The sequence below is a fragment of the Drosophila arizonae genome, chromosome 6, assembly GCF_054131065.1.
Source record: "Drosophila arizonae isolate 15081-1271.41 chromosome 6, UAZ_ARI_1.0, whole genome shotgun sequence".
NCBI classification, from domain to species: domain Eukaryota; kingdom Metazoa; phylum Arthropoda; class Insecta; order Diptera; family Drosophilidae; genus Drosophila; species Drosophila arizonae.
In genome coordinates this window covers 183,671-201,289 of record NC_142926.1, presented here as the reverse complement: position 1 = coordinate 201,289, position 17,619 = coordinate 183,671, and the positions used below count along the sequence as shown (strand labels likewise).

General features: G+C 38.8%; 1 protein-coding gene and 1 long non-coding RNA gene across 5 annotated transcripts in view; one reads left to right on the top strand and one right to left on the bottom strand.

Moving 5' to 3' along the window:
• Window positions 1-3,612: 3,612 nt before the first annotated feature.
• ey (eyeless) overlaps window positions 3,613-17,619 on the bottom strand; it is a 32,147-nt gene continuing 18,140 nt past the window's right edge. For 2 of the 4 annotated variants that reach the window (XM_089472490.1, XM_018013596.2), the window contains 4 exons: window positions 14,046-14,219; window positions 5,479-5,742; window positions 4,516-4,831; window positions 3,613-4,435 (listed from right to left, as the gene is read on the bottom strand). In XM_089472490.1, the coding sequence (XP_089328616.1) occupies window positions 3,895-4,435; window positions 4,516-4,831; window positions 5,479-5,742; window positions 14,046-14,219 (1,295 nt within the window). In that variant the 3' untranslated portion in view covers window positions 3,613-3,894. The remainder of the gene's footprint in view (window positions 4,436-4,515; window positions 4,832-5,478; window positions 5,743-14,045; window positions 14,220-17,619) is intronic. The other 2 variants (XM_018013597.2, XM_089472491.1) reach the window with 2 other exon arrangements.
• Window positions 10,608-14,332, top strand: LOC149268292 (uncharacterized). The gene is made up of 2 exons (XR_016270750.1): window positions 10,608-14,027; window positions 14,101-14,332. It is a non-coding gene; the product is annotated as an uncharacterized LOC149268292 (long non-coding RNA).

Here is a 17,619-nt window from a genome sequence, read left to right as displayed (position 1 = left end):
TTTCGTTTTCATTTTGGGGTCTCTCTTTTGCAGTCTCCCTATCTGTCTCTCCTCTCTCTCGTTTTCTCCCTTGCTAGTTACTTCTCATTGTAGTAGTGGAATTCTGTGACTTTTAATTTTTGGGGTAAATTATTTACATATGTATGTATGTATGTATGTATGTATAAATATTTGATTCAGAAGTATTGATTGGTAGGACTCTTAAAACTTTTCTACATTTGCGTGCTTCGTCTTATCGAACAGAGCGTTATTTATAAATATTTTTCATACATAAAAATATCTGAACTAAATATAAATACCTGTATATAGCCGGCACTATCTAAAAATTGTATTCATACTTATGGTTTTCCTTTAAATATTATGAGATTTGTCACAAATAAATAGTAATGAATAACATTCAGTGGAAATTGTTAGATTAACTAAGTTATAATAATGTAAACCATGGAAATTTGGAAATTTATAAAAGTTTTCAATAACAAGTAACAAGTAAGATGGCTCCAGTCGAGACTGCTCGACTAGGAGTTATCCTGAACCCTCCAAGCTAATATTCTACTCATTCTGCACTTCTTTTATGCACACATGCATAAACACGCATCCACAAGAACGTATAATCACGCGCTCTGCTGACTGTGCAGTAAGCAGCGACTGCGCATTGGCTGCGCTGTAGTGTGAGCAATATTATGAGAATTTATTTGTTAATAATTTCTTTTGTAGCCATACAATCTTAATGAGAGCGTAATCATATAGTAAACATGTGTGTACATTCCAAAGCACAAATCTCTAGTAATTGAAATGCGTTTTTTTAAATTGGTGTCGAAGGGACGTGGTATCTAATATCTGTAAACAAAAAAAAATCTTCGTATCGATCAACTGTATATACACAGTAAATCTGAAGTCTCTAGGTCTAAAAGTGTTCAAAGTAGATTGAAAAAACAAAGTCGATTTTCCGATTATTCTCGATAAAAAGATATGTATACATAATGCGTATGGTATACACGAGTATGCATGCCAAATTTCTCTAGCTCTTATAGCTTCTAAGATCGACGCACTCATACGGACGGACGGACAGGGCTACATCGACTCAGCTCGTCACGCTGATCAATAATATATATGTATACTTTATGGGGTCTGCGATGATTCCTTCTGCCCGTTACATACTTTTTCACAAAACTATTATACTTGGATTTCCCATTTTCAGTGGGTTCAGGGTATAACAAGTAAGAACGTTGCAGTCGGGCGATACCGATTGCAGAAGACTCATTCACAGCCCAAACGCTGTCAACCAGAGTAAATAGTGCAATTTTCAAGTCTAGTGCGCAACAAAAAACAGGGCATGATCCCATTAAAATTGGAAAATCATCGATAGCTATTGCTATGATCATTGCATCATTGCATTTAAATTACATACATATATAAATTATACAATTTTGACTTTTAATAATATATATTTATATCCATATATTGGATACCGGCTTCAAGCTAGCAGCAGCTCAGCGAGATTTTCCTATACAGTCTATTCTATGCGTACAGACAGAAGCGCGTCTTTTCTCACATTCTTAGAATTTCGATTGATTTCTAAACTTTCTAGCCGTTACTGTAGTTTTGTCTGATGACGCTCTCTTAACAAGCTATTCTATTTTAGCAACTGGGTGGTAAAGGAAAGCAGTAGCGCGGGTGCTAAAGGTGACGCAAGTTATGTTAGAGTAGGAAGGTTCGAACCTCGCTGGTGTTATTTTTTTTTTTTTTTTTATACATATTTCGTTTTTTATAAAATATGTATTTTATTGGGAAGGTGCGAGCTTGAATGAATTGCACTTAATACTCTTCTTTTTCTTAGTCGAATAATTTTATAAGCTTAAATTTGTTTCTTCTTAAATAGCCCTCAAATACATACATATGTATACGCAAATACATACATATGTATATATTTATGTAAGTCTGCACGCTTAGCATCAGTACTACATTAAAAGAAAAAATCATTCTGATAGGCAAGCCCACGATCATTGAAATAAAATCAGCTACTTAAATGTAAGCGCGCCTCTTCAAATAAAACCCAAAATCGTTCACACCATTCTAAGTTGAGGGAGGCACACGCCAATATTCATCTCCCATGCATACACACACGCACATGTAAAGGCACACAGGCATACAAGTGCTTCTACAAGTTATATCCCATAATTGTGAGCAGCGCCTCCCATGCGTACACACAATCAAATGTATATACATAAATACATACATATGTATGTGAGCACTTCACAAGATCGACAAATGCAAATGCTGGGCTTCAAAATTGCTACAGGCAGCCAGAGCTTCACACACAGGCATACAAATGCTCATAGTACATGTAGCAAGGGACAGTGTATGTGTGCATGCTCGTCGCGAAAACATTTTAATTATGCGCACCAACGCTTTCATACCCTTCCCACATATAATAAGGAAAACGCATGACAACCGTTTGAAAAGTTCGGTATACTCTTCACACAGAAGGGAAGGCATGGGTTCTCGCAGCGAAGAAATTTCAATTTTCGTGAGCTGCTGCTTGTGCTCCCAATGTGAGGCTCACATGCATACATACATATACATATTTGAGAGAGCAGAGAGCATCGTGAGAGAGAGAGAGCAAGGGAAACATTTAGCGCATAGGGATCTTTTGTTCAATATTTGACCATCTCGGTCGAGCGCATGAAGCGAAATGATTATGCTTTCGTATTTTTTCGTAGCCCGAACCCAAAAATGGAGGAGCCGAGCAAATACGAAGGGTCTGGGAGATAACTCCCGAAAAAAAGTGTGCAAAACGCTTTACACTACTTGTCCGGTCTATGTGTTCTCTGGTTAGTGGTATGGTATATACGAGTATGCATGCAAAATTTCAAGTCTCTAGCTCTCATTCTTCTGAGATCGACGCGTCATACGGACAGACGGACAGGGCTATATCAACTCAGCTCATCGCCCTGATCAAGAATATATATATGTATGTTAAGAGGTCTGCCACGCCTCCTTCTTCTTGTTACATATATCTTCACAATAACATTATACCCTTATTTCCTATTTTCTATAGGCTCAGGGTATAAAAAAACTTTTCGATTTTATTGGAATATGTGTGAGGTATAATACTGTTGCTTTTCGCATGGCATCTACATATTATTATAATGCTGTTAGGTTATAATAATACGGATACAATTCATTATACATTTTCCACAAACATGCCAGGGGTTATAATCCGAGCTGGAATATATGAATACGAATACGTATCGTGGCCAAAGTTTGCGCGAACGATTTAACCCTCTATATACTTTGAGGACCGCTCTCTTAGCAACCACTTTGCAATATTATTTGCTCATTGAGTTATATCACAAATTACAATTATCTTGATGGCCCCTTCCAAAACATAGTCAAGTTCATTAAAATATTTACAGAACTTAAATTTGATAAGGGCCCTTATGCATACGTCCAAATTGAAAATTGAAAATTGTATTAAACGTTGCGTTTGCGCTAATCAAATAAAGCTGTATTTAAAACTCTCTCCCTCTCTCTCTCTCTCTCTCTCTCTCTCTTTCAAATTTACGAGTTGCAATCTATAATCTCGGTCATTAAAGAAAACAGGTCATCATATTCTTTTCTCAAAATTATATTTTCAAATCACACCAATTATTGTAATGATTGGTGGCATTTTTGGGCGGAAATACATATATGCCGTTTTTTACAACCATCATGCTTAAATCATATTTAATGTGTCCATTGAAAGATATGTTAATTCAATTTTGTGGGTTTCCGAGGTGTAACTTTGATATGAAAGATGTGGCATAAACAATATTTTAATAGTTTGTTTGATGGCATGAAAGCTGCTTTATATAGCGATTTATTAATTATATCAATTATGTACTAAGCCTGCACTTAGGCCCAAGGTGAGTAGAAGCAAGACGCAAAAAACTGTTGCTTTCCCGACCCATGTGAATTATGAGGGCCAGTTGGATTTGCTCCACCAGAAGACGCCAGGCTGTTGGCGTAGTTGTAGCTCATGTGTGCGTAAGAAGGCATAGCCGGTGAAATACTCTCGCTTCCAAATACCGACCCATGGCACATTTGACTTGGACTGCACGTGGATGGACGAGCCTCCATGCTCGGTTGATGGGCAGCATTAATAGCAGTATTTGTGGTAGACGTTCCCAAAGCCGAAGCTGGAGCTGGTGGCGGGGGCGGCAAGCCATAAGCGGATAAGGACTCGTATCCAGTTGAATTGTTACTAGCTGGATTGCTAATGTTCACTGTAGGGCTACTGCTGACACTAGTGCTCTCATTTGTAGCGCCTCCAACGCAGACCAGTTGATGCGGCCCTAGGGGGGGCGGCCTTAATGGCATATGGCACGGATACATTGAGGGCGGGGTCAGATCTCTTTGTTGGGCGATGCCTGAGCCAACTGTTGCGTGACTGAAGCTTGGCATGGAAGAAACCGCACAAAAAAAAAGAATGCAAATTTTAAAACTATTCAATTACCTTCAGATAAGTTAACTTACCTATAACCCTCACTCATCGATAACGCATTATGATGTATATTCGAGTACATAGCGCTCATTGAACTGCTAAAGCCACTGTTGAAGTTGAGCCGCGGAGAAATGGACGGCACGAGCGTGTGAGGAACGTGATGATGATGCTGATGTCGATGATCCGTAATCTCCAGACCCGAAGTACATTCACTACCAACGTCATGCGCTCCACTTCGAATCTGTGCGCTTCCTCCTCCCCCACTAGCGGAGTGGTGGGCCTCAGTTGTCTCAAGGCCGCCAGTGGGTGTAGATATAGGGTGGGGCGATGACAAGCTGTTCAAACCACCTACAAATAAGAGAGTACAATCTTAACATAAGAAAGTTTAGGTACATATGCAAATTGAACTGGTCCTAACACCCACTGACTCCTACAAGTAAAACAAGAGACTGCTCAACTAGGGGATTCTCATACCCTGCGATGAAGTGATATTCATAAAAACAACCCATACATACGCAAGCATCCATAAGCACGAATAATATGGTCTAAAAAAATCAATCTTCTTTTAGATGAATTACTCATTTTATGAATAAACAATATTCATTTCATGAATAAACAGATTTTGTAAATTACAGATTTTTGATACCGCGCCCCTTTCACCCATAATTTGTAAAAAACGTATTTCAAGTACTAGAGACTTTTGCTTTGGAATATTCATACATATGTACTTTTGAATGTATAGGTGCATGTGTGCATCAAAGTGCAGAATGATTGGGATATCAGTTTTTTACAGGTTTTCGGGTACCTCCTAGTCGTTTTTTTAACACATTTTAGTAGTTCCCTATTTGCCATGTATGTATATAAGAGGCAGTTTGATGTGCCAATAGGCTTTCAATTTCCACTCACTAACTTTAAAAACAGCGAAATGGTTTACGTTCTTACAGACAATCGGCTGAATGGACACAAACTGTACAAAATCAATAGTGGAAACTTACTTCCTGCTGATCCTACCAATAAAGATGAACAGCCACCCAAACTATTGGGACTGTCAGTTAATGAAGTCGTAGCCGAAGTTGAGGTTGAAGTTCCATTTGTACTGGTGGAATTTGGCGTGCGCCTCTGACTTCGCAATTTTTCCTCACGACGCCACTTGGCACGTCGATTCGAAAACCACACCTGAATCCTTGCTTCAGGCAATCCTATTTTACCAGCCAAACGTTCACGTGCAAATACGTCTGGGTAATGCGTTCTTTCAAACTCTGAAATAAATTAATATTAATTATTTTTCATCTATATATAAGACAAAGTCGTGTTATGTGTTACAACACTTATGACTCGAGATCTGCTGGACCAATTTTCATGGTTTTTGATTTGTTGGATTTGTCTCCGCCCCGATTAGGAGAGTATATCTTAAAAAATACTAAAAAATGGACGAATACTTGAGAAACGCATTATTTTCCCTATTGCTATTGAGGATTTTTGCATTGTCATTGAGACTCAGTAGGCTTGATTACTGTGACAGTTTCCAGTCATACTCTCATGTCGAGAGTGCTCGACTAGATACTACCCTGAGCCAAACTAATAAAAATACCCATTTAGTATGGCTAAAATTTCAATTTCGATGTATTTAAAAATATAAATGAAATACAAAACTCATTTAAGAAAATATAAAAATATTTTGAAACAATTAAAACAAGTAAGAAGGCTCCAGTCGAGACTGCTCGACTAGGAGATACCCTGAACCCTCCAAGCTGATATTCTAATCATTCTGGACTTCTTTTATGCACACATACATACACATGCACTTATAAGCACGCTCTCTGCTAACTGCCCAGTAAGCAGCGGCTGCGCTTGGGCTGCTCTGCAGTGTGGGCAATATTATGAGAATTTATTTGCTGAATAATTTCTTTTGTAGACATACTATCTTAATAAAAATTTCAGAGCGTAATCGTATGGTTAAAATGTGTGTACATTCCAAAGCACAAGTCTCTAGTACTTGAAATGCGTTTTTCTTTTAATTGGGCACGAAGGGGGTGTGGTATCCAAAATCTGTAAATTGCAAAATCTTTATAGCCATTAACTTTATATACAACGCAAATTTCCAGGTCTAAAAGTTTTCAAATTAGGCTGAAAAAACAAAGTCGATTTTTTTATTATTCTCGATAAAAAAGTTATCGGATGAGTTATCGAAAAAATAAGATAAACTTGTACTGCCTATGGTATACACGAGTATGCATGCCAAATTTCAGCTCTTTAGCTCTTATATCTTCTGAGTTCCTTTTGCTCATATGGACGGACGGACGGACGGACGGACAGACGGACAGGGCTATATCGACTCAGCTCGTCGTCCTGATCAAGAATATATATACTTTATGGGGTCTGCCACGCCCTCTTCTGCCTGTTACATACATTTAACAAAACCATTATACCTTGATTTCCCATTTTCAATGGGTTCAGGGTATAAAAATTACCATCGGCTACTGCTGATGTGATTCTAAGAATCTGCTAGAATAACCAAACTAATAAAATCGCACCTTTAGTATGGTGAAAATTTTAATTTCGGTGTATTTAAAAATATAAATTAAATAGAAAACAAGTAAGAAAGCTCTAGTCGAGACTGCTCAACTACGAGATCCCCAGAACCCTTCGAGCAATAGATATTTCAATCATTTTTCGCGTCTTTCTGATACACAAAACACACGCACACACGCATACACACACGCATACGCACACACATACACTCACAAGCACCCACGCATAAACACGCATGGGCTGCAGTGTGCGCTTACTATGAGAACTTAATTGCTTAATAAATTTTCTTGTGAATATATGATCTTCTTGAAAATTTCAGAATATGATTATAATATGGATATGCATGTATTTGCACAAGTCTCTAGTATTTGAAATACGCCTTTTACAAATGTGAGGGGGTCTGCCACGCCTCCTTGATTTTCTGATTTCATATTTTCAATGGGTTCAGGGTATAACAAGTAAGAAAGCTCTAGTCGAGAGTGCCCGACTACGAGATCCCCTGAACCCTTGGAGCAATAGCTGTTTCAATCATTTTTCTTTCTGCTTACACAAGACACACACACGCACACACACTCACACACACACACGCATACACACACAGACATATATTATGAGCGTCATTAGGTCCGTCATCCTCTATGCTGCGCCAATATGGGCAAGAGCGATGGCAACGCCGAGCTACAGCCGGGGCATTTGCGCGATGTACAGACTGAGCGCAATCAGAGTCAGCTGCGCTTTCAGGACTATCTCCGATGACGCGGCGCTCGTCATAGCTGGTATGGTACCTTGGAGTACTTGGTCGCCGAAGCCGTGGAGCGGAATTCGCACGCGCCTGCGCGACTCAACGCTATCAGGGCGAACAGCATTGCACGATGGCAAAGAAAGTGGAATAGCTTAAGTAAAGGGCGGTGGACGCACAAGCTCATCCCGGAGCTCGAACCATGGGTTAACCACAAACACGGCGAGGTTAACTTCTATCCTTCGCAGATCCTCTCGGGCCATGGATGCTTTCGGAGCTATTTGAAGCGCTTTGGCCACGAGGAAACTGACGAGTGCCCCTGGTGCGGGCGAGGGCATGTGGAAGACGCCAACCACATCCTTTTCGAATGTGGACGGTTCCTGGAGGAGAGGCGTCGTCTGGAAGAGGCAGTGGGCCGCTTCATCAGAGCGGACAACATTGTCAACGCCATGCTGGAATCGGAAGAAGCTTGGGAACTAACAAGCACCTTCGCGGCCACAGTGATTATAGAGCTCCGCAGAGTCGAGCGAATGAGAAGACGAGCTGTCCCAGGCTAAGGTAGCGCACAGTGCTTGCGAAGCAATGCTTTACGGCCGTCCCGCAAGCATCGCGCACTATCCTAGCCACCACGCAACTTGCAACTTGTATTATTAAGATTGTCAATAAACGAATATAAAACAAGTAAGAAGACTCTAGTCGAGACTGCTCGACTAGGAGATACCCTGAACCCTCTAAGCTTCTGCACTTCTTTTATGCACACATACATACACATGCATCCACACGCACGCATAAGCCTGCGCTCTGCTAACTGCGCAGTAAGCAGCGACTGCGCTTGGGCTGCGCTGCAGTGTGGGCAATATTATGAGAATTTATTTGTCGAATAATTTCTTTTGTAGACATACGATCTTAATGCAACTTTCAGAGTGTAATCATATTGTAAATTTGTATGTATATTCCAAAGCACAAGTCTGCAGTACTTGAAATGCGTTTTTTACAAATTGGAGGCAAATGGGGCGTGGTATCCAAAATCTGTAAATTTCAAAATCTTTGTATCGATTAACTTTATATACAACGCAAATTTGAAGTCTCCAGGTCTAAAAGTGTTCAAATTAGGCTGAAAAAAACAATGCCGATTTTTCGATTATTCTCGATAAGTTATCGTATGAGTTATCGAAAAAATAAAGCAAACTTGTACTGCCTATGGTATACACGAGTATGCATGCCAAATTTCAGCTCTCTAGCTCTTGTATCTTCTGAGATCCTTTTGCTCATACGGACGGACGGACAGACGGACAGGGCTATATCGACTCAGCTCGTCGTCCTGATCAAGAATATATATACTTTGTGGGGTCTGACACGCCTTCTTCTGCCTGTTACATACTTTTCATAAAACCATTATACCCTGATTTCCCATTTTCAATGGGTTCAGGGTATAAAAAAAGACACACACAGGCATATACTCACACATCATACACACACACCAGTGCTGCCAGAATTTTGAAGGCAAGAATTGCTAGAATTTCAAAAAAAAAAGTTGCTAAAATTGCTAAAAAAATTTGCAAATTTTGTTAAAATTTTATATGTTAAATTTATTACTTTTATTTATGATTAAGTTTTTAAATGATAGTTAAAATGTCGTCCAATTGTTCCAATATACTTTCTTCATCATTAATAGCATATTTGGAGCTGTCGCTTATTTTTGCCAAACATTTTTTTGGCAGCACATAATTATGGCAGCATTTATCATTCCCGCAAATTTTCCGCAAAGTGCTCGGCAAGAACATTTTTTAATATATGACTGCACTTTGTTCTGCCCAATTTTATGTTTGCTGCCGATTGGCAAGCTGCAAATTGGTGCGCACATAATTGCGACAAATGATCGCTTGTCACTATTGCTGCGTGTTTTGCAATGTATAGGCACAGTGCAGCCTCATGCTCCTCCGTCTTGTCACATTTTACAACAAAAGGCAACTTGTTTTTTTGTGTACACGCACCCATCGCACTTATGTATATGTTTTTTTGTGGCAGCGCCACTCAACCACACATCGCGAAATTTTTGGGTATACGTTTTTGGCATATTTTATAAAACTTTTAATGAATCTAACAAAACAGCATACAATTTAAAGCTCAGCGCACAAATGACACTCGATCACTTTCGATGAATTTGTGAACTACTTATTGTTCACAACTATTGAACTATTGTTCACAAGTTTGTGCATTTATCGATATTGTTATGATTTTGAACAAGTTGAGTTCTTTTTAAGATGATGTTATTGTGAGATCACAAAAATCACAAAAATCACAAAATTGCTAAAAGTTGCATAATTTTTTTTTTTTAAATAGCTATATTTGTGGCTAATAGCAATTTAAAAAAAAATTGCAAACTCAAATTCAAAATTGCTAGATCTAGCAACTTAATGGCTAAAATGGCAGCACTGACACACACACACACACACACACACGCACACACACAGAGATACGCACGCACGCATAAACACGCATTGGCTGCGGTGCACTGCAGTGGTGGCTTACTAAGGGAACTTAATTGTTCAATAACTTTTCTTGTGGATGTACTTTCTTCATGGATATCATGGATATGTATGTATTTGCCAAAGCACAAGTCTCTAGTATCTGAGATACGCCTTTTAAAAATGTGAGGGTGAGGGGGTGAATTAGGGGTGGGGGGTGAACTTTGACAAAAACCGAAATTGTATAAAATGCATATAAGTATACATAACAAATTTGGAGACTCTAGCTTTAAAGATGTAGGAGATATAAATTTATTACTGGTTTTCGATAATGTCGCCTGGTTAAGAATATATATACATTATGGGGTCTGCCACGCCTCCTTCTGCCTGTTACATACATTTAAAAAGAAAAACATTACACCCTGATTTCCCATTGAAAATGGGTTCAGGGTATAAAAATGCCGCATCGTAGAAGATCTAATTTTGCCCATCGGACCCGTAATGCAATTAGGCAATGGAATATTGTGAGTCAATTTTCTGACGAAGAACGAAAAATCGCCCGAGAAGAGCGCCGCGTTAGTATGGAGCAAAGAAGGGCCTTAATTCGTGCTTCTCGAACACAAGAGCAAACAGAGGCAGCCCGTGAAACGGCTAGATTAGAAACGAGAAATCGTCGAGTTTATCGTACAGATGAACAGAGGAATAATCTTCGAAGAGCAAGTGCAATGGTTTAAGAATTGATTTGAATCGAGCAGCGTTTCGATATGATTGTACCATCGACTACACCTTGGATCGTTTAGTTTGCATTGGACTAATGGACCTTGTTCGCCTGCATTGTGGCGCATTGAAGTTTGCTGGTGAAACGCCCGGTTTGTGCTGCATTAGTGGTAAAGTGACATTGCCATTATATTTCTATCTATATTAATATAGTTTTATATTATTGTGTTACGTTCATCAAATCCTAAATTAGTTCAGCTAACAGATAACACGACATTCGTTGACTGTTAGGCGGTACGAAGTTCGCCGGGTCAACTAGTATCGAATCAAAAACAAATAGCAAGGTTCCAGTCGAGGCTGCTCGACTAGGAGATACCCTGAAACCTCTAAGCTAATACTATAATCATTCTGCACTTCTTCTATGCACACATACATACACATACATCCACACGTACGTATAATCACGTGCTCTGCTGACTGCGCACTTAACAGCGACAGCGCTTGGGGAATGGCATGAGAATTTATTTGTTGAATAATTTCTCTTGTAGAGGGAATATCTTAATTAAACTTTCAGAACGTTATCATATTTTTTAAATGTATATATATGTGTATATTCAAAAGCACAAGTCTTTAATACTTGAAATTTTATTTGATATACACTTTTTACAAGGAGACTAAAACATGTAAGGAGGCTCTAGTCGAGACTGCTCTACTACGAGATACCCTAAACCCTATAAGCTGATATTCTAATCATTCTGTACTTCTTTTATGCACACATGCATTCACACACATCCATACGCACGTATAATCACGCGCTCTGCTGACTGCGCAGTTAGCAGCGACTGCGCTTGGGCTGCGCTGCAGTGTGGGCAATATTATGAGAACTTATTAGTTGAATTATTTCTCTTGTAGTAGGACTATCTTTATGAAACTTTCAGAGCGTGAAATACGTTTTTTAGAAATTGTTGGCAAAGAGGGCGTGGTGTCCAAAATCTGTAAATTTCAAAATCTTTGTATCTATTAACTTTATATACAACACAAATTTTAAGTTTCCAGGTCTAAAAGTGTTCAAATTAGGCTGAAAAAACAAAGTCGATTTATCGATTATTATCGATAAAAATTGATCGGATGAGCTATCGAAAAAATAAGATAAACTTGTACTGCCTATGGTATACACGAGTGTGCATGCCAAATTTCAGCTCTCTAGCTCTTAAATCTTATGAGATCGGCTTGCTCATACGGACGGACAGACGGACAGGGCTATATCGACTCAGCTCGTCGTCCTGCTCAAGAATATATATACTTTATGGGGTCTGCGACGATTCCTTCTGCCTGGTACATACTTTTCACATAACCATTGTACCCAGTTTTCTCATTGAAAATGGGTTCAGGGTATAAAAAGAAAAAGATGAGAGAAGTATCTGATCTGCGAGACACAGGTTTTTAGATGGGAAGGACTTAAGACTATCGACAGTCTAAGGAGGCTGGAGAGTCCAATCAGACATTCAAGGGGAGCACCCAACAAGATAGAGTTTAGACCTATTTTTACTAAATAATATCAAACATATTACATCATTGATCACAACCCTACCTAAACCATTGTGCCCTTTCCCATTCTCAATGGGCTCAGAATATAAAAAGAAAAAGAAGAGAGAAGTATCTGAACTGCGGAACGCAGGTTTTTAGATGGAGAGGAGTTAAGACTATCGGCAATCTAAGGAAGCTGGAGAATCCAATCAAACATGCAAGGAGAGAACACAACCAGTAGAACTGATATGGCTCAATTTATATTTGGGCAAGAGAGAGTTTAGACCTATTTTTACTAAATTATATCAAACATATTACATCATTGATCACAACCCAACCTAAACCATTGTGCCCTGATTTCCCATTTTCAATGGTTTCAGGATATAACAAGTAAGAAAACTCTAGTCGAGAGTGCTCGACTAGATACTATCCTGAACCCAACAAATAAAAATGCCCATTTAGTATGGCTGAAATTTCAATTTCGATGTATTTAAAAATATAAATAAAATACCAAACTCATTTAATAAAATATAAAAATATTTTGAAACAATTAAAATAGTTAACATCAGTTGCACCGATCGGGATTCGAACCACAACTTCTCGATCGAGCGTCATGCAGCTAACACACTAGGCCACCTCACTCCTGGTAGTGGCGCTGGTAAAACTCAAATAGATTCACTGCTGTAGCGCCATCTACCAAAACTAAACGAAACTAACAGCTGATGTGATTCAACGAATGTTTCTGTTGTAGCTGCTGCACGTGCGTTTGTTAATTGGCCAAATATTTGATTATTTTGTATTAATTTTTGACTGAACGGAATTTAATGAAACTTTCAGCATATGATCTACATATTATACTGAATATTTAAAAAAATAAAAAAAAAAATAAAAATCATTCACAATTAGCTATAGTGGCATCTGATTTGAACTTGAATGTTTTTACTTGATAAAAACATAACGGGATGATTTATCGAATTTTAAAAGCAAACTCGACGTCCGCGCTGTATAAACGGTCATGTTAAAAAAAAATTCAAGTCTCTAGCTCTTATATCTTCGGAAATCGACGCGTTCAAACATACGGACAGACGGACGGACGGACAGACGGACAAACGGTCTGCCACGCCTCCTTCTGCTTGTTACATACATTTTAACAAAACCATTATACCCTGATTTCCCATTTTCAATGGGTTCAGGGTATAAAAACAAAAAGAAGAGAGAAGTATCTGAACTGCGGGACGCAGGTTTTTAGATGGAGAGCAGTTAAGACTATCGACAATCTAAGGAATCTGGAGAATCCAGTCAGACATGCAAGGAGAGAACACAACCAGTAGAACTGATATAGCTCAGTTTATATTCGGACAAGAAAGAGTTTAGTTACTAAATTATATAACATATATTTCTTCATTTCTCACAAAGTTCATTGATCACAAAGTTATTTATATTCGTGAGAACCCAACTCAGCGCTCTTAATCACTAGTACTCTAGTGTGGGAGCGTTAAACTATAAATGGATGTACAATATACATATATAAATATGTGGATGTATATGTGGATGTATATATGTATGTATATGTATATACCTTTTTCTAGACTATCAATCTGCTCATTTGTAAACGATGTTCGGTTTCTTTGCAGTTTTCTCTTCAAAATTAATCTGGCCTGGTCATCCTCGGTCGCACCTAAATTAGACGCGCAGCCGTTTGAGTTCTCTCCCTCGCCAGAACCTGTTTCGTCTGATTGATGTCCATCGAGCTCTAAAAGATAATTTAAACATTGTATTGTTAATGTTACATTATACTTTCACTTTGACTATGATACATATTACTTATTAGTATTAATGTAAATATATAAGCGAGTTAAAAGCTAATTTATGCAAACTTATTTGGAAAAGCAATCGTCTACCGATTGTGTGTATAACAAAAAAAGAATGCTCTAGTCGAGACAGCTAGACTACGAGATACCCTGAGCTCTCTAAGCTGATACTCTAATCATTATGCACTTCTTTTTTGCACACATACATGTATTTGTACATCCACACGTACGTATAAGCACGGGCTCTGCTAGATGACAGTAAGCAACGACTGCGCTAGAGCAGCGTTGCAGTATGGGTAATGGTATGAGAATATATTTGTTGAATAATTTTTCTTGTATTGGTACTATCTTCATGAAACTTTCTGAACGAGATTACTCATTCCAAAACACAAGTCTCAAGTACTTGAAATACATTATTCTACAAATTGTTATCCGAAATCTATAAATTATTAAATCTGTATATCCATAAGATGTATATACGAAGTAAATCTGAAAACTCTATGTCCTAAACAACCAAATCATTCTGTCGATTATTCTCGATAAAAAAGTTATCGGATGAGTTATCGAAAAAATATAATAAACTTACACTACGTATGGTATACACGTCTATGCATGCAAAATTTCATCTATCTAGCTCTATACCTTCGGAGATCTCGGCGTTCATGCGGACGGACGGACAGACGGTCAGGGATATATCGACTCAGCTGGTCACCCTGATTAAGAATTTATATAATTTATGGGGACTGCGATGATTCTTTCTGCCTGTAACATGCTTTTCACAAAAACATTCACAATGATTCCCCATTGGAAATGGGTTCAGGGTATACAAACTGATATATTGCATACAGACGCCAGTATTGAATTGAAGTAAATCATAAAATTCAGAGCATTGTTACTGTCACATCAAGTACTACTTGAAGCCCCATCGACAGCCACATCTAAAACGCCGCAGGCAGCAGCATTTGAATCTCGGCTTGTCAGTTTTCATATACCAAATACAGCGGTCTCTCTCTCTCTCTCTCTCTCACTCCCTCCCTCTGTCTCTCTCTCTCTGACTGTCTTTCGGTCTGTCTATCTCGCCATCTGTGTGTGTGTGAAACCGGTATAAAATGTGAGTGAATGTGACAAAGCAAATAGATGTTGATAGCTCTGAGACATGCCGCAGGTCCAGACTTAGGTCCAGTCCAGAGCACACGTCACTTGGCTAGCAAACTGCAATGTACTGACAGCACAACAACAACAGCAACAAGAATCTGAACAACGGCATAGCCATGGGGTAGGGTATACGGTACATGATAAAGATAGCCGAACACAAACTACAATAACAAATACAGCACTCCTCAACGATGGGAAGTTACATGGGTGAATAGGGTAGGCCAACAGCGCGACAGAGAGACACTCTTCCATAGTTAAATATGGTAAAGACAAAGCAGATAAGGCTCAAATGGAGTAGAGCATGAGGTTTGCCAGATACGATTTTATAAATATGTATTTTGCGCTTTCTATATTTATGCACCCCATCAACACTCGTAACCATATCGCCCTATCCCCAACCGCTGTCACCGCTGTCACCGCTGCCACCCCCACGAGTTTGGCGTTTAATGAAGTGTCATCGCCTGTAAAATGAGTCTGCAAATCGCATTAAAGGAACTACTCCCGGTTAGGGGTTAGCCTGCTTGTCTGTCTGCCTGTCAGGAACGAAAGCAATTCCCTTTGCCTGAGGCTGCAGATTAAACGGGCTACTGTTACAGTTACTTCTCCTTTGTTTGGCACACCCAAACAGTTAAGGCCAACACGCGGACGGACTTCAGGCACAGATTTTATTTTCAGAAACTTTGGGGCGTATATGGTTAAACTAATTAGATCATTGTTAAATGTCGGCAAATTATATTTTACCTGCTATGCCGTCGGCAGTAATCACTCTCAAGATCCAAAATATAAAATCTCAAGTCGCACAAAAATGTTATGCAATGTTTTTCAAAGTAAATTTGCATTTAAGTACATTTGGCCACAGCGATGTTTATATATTTTAAAAGTAGCACACCGCATTTCACCTGCAACTCCGGCTTTCAGCCTGACCGACAGTGCTCAGTATATAGCTGATTTTTAGAAGAAGCAAAATTATAAGAACAGCAACCTAGAGACTAGCCATAAATCAATTTAGCCCAAAACGCGCACGATTGACTTGGAATATCTTCTAGATGCTCTTCAGTCCTTATGTCTACCTGTACCTCTCTCCGAATTTTCTGTTTGTGTTTTGCATTTATCAGTCTGTATCCTCGACAATTCGATAAGGACAATAAACCTGCCGTGCGTGCGTAAATAGTCGAGGTACGTGACCGAACGTCCAGAGCTTGATTGGTCTCGCAAAACTTTCCGCTTTTACAAGTTTCATGTTTCACTAAGGCTACAAACATATAAATTTCAGATTTTTTAACATAATAATAAAAAGTTAAATAAGCTTTGTTCTTCGTACTGGTTTTATAATAATATATTGGCAAAGCCTACAGTTATAAAATCACCAAACTATTAAGAAAGCTTTAGTCGAGACCGCTCGACTACGGGATCTCCTGTACCATTCGAGGAACTATTTCAATAATTCTTCGCTTCTTTTCATTGTGCACTTTCGTCCGTACGTCCGTCTGTCCATATGAACACACTTTTTTCGGCGCTATTGAAGCTGAAGATTTAGAAATTGTAAAACTCTTTGTGTTCATTAACTTTATATACAACGCACCCAAGATCAAAAAACTTTGGCGGATATATCAAAACACTATATCTATTAGCGTTTTAGAGCTAGAATACTGAAATTTTGCACTTGCCAAAGCACAAGTACTAGTATTTGAAATACGCCTTTTACAAACTTAGGTGTGAGTGGGTGGATATAGAGCTGGGGGGTAAATTTTAACAAAAACCGAAATTGCATAAAATGCATATAAGTATACATTTAAAATTTTGAGACTAGCTTTAAAGATGTAGGAGACATAATTTTTCAACTAATTTTCGATAAGGGTTTTTACCATAAAAAAAAGTAAGAAGGCTCTAGTCGGGACTGCTCGACTAGGAGATACCCTGAACCCTCCAAGCAGATATTCTAATCATTCTGCACTTCTTCTATGCACACATACACACACATGCATCCAGACGCACGCATAACAACGCGCTCTGCTAACGGCGCAGTAAGCAGCGACTGCGCTTGGGCTGCGCTGCAATGTGGGCAATATTTTACGAATTTATTTGTTGATTTAATTTCTAGACGTACAATCTTAATGAAACTCCCAGATCGTAATCATAATGTTCAAATGTATGTACATTCCAAAGCACAAGTCTCTAGTACTTGAA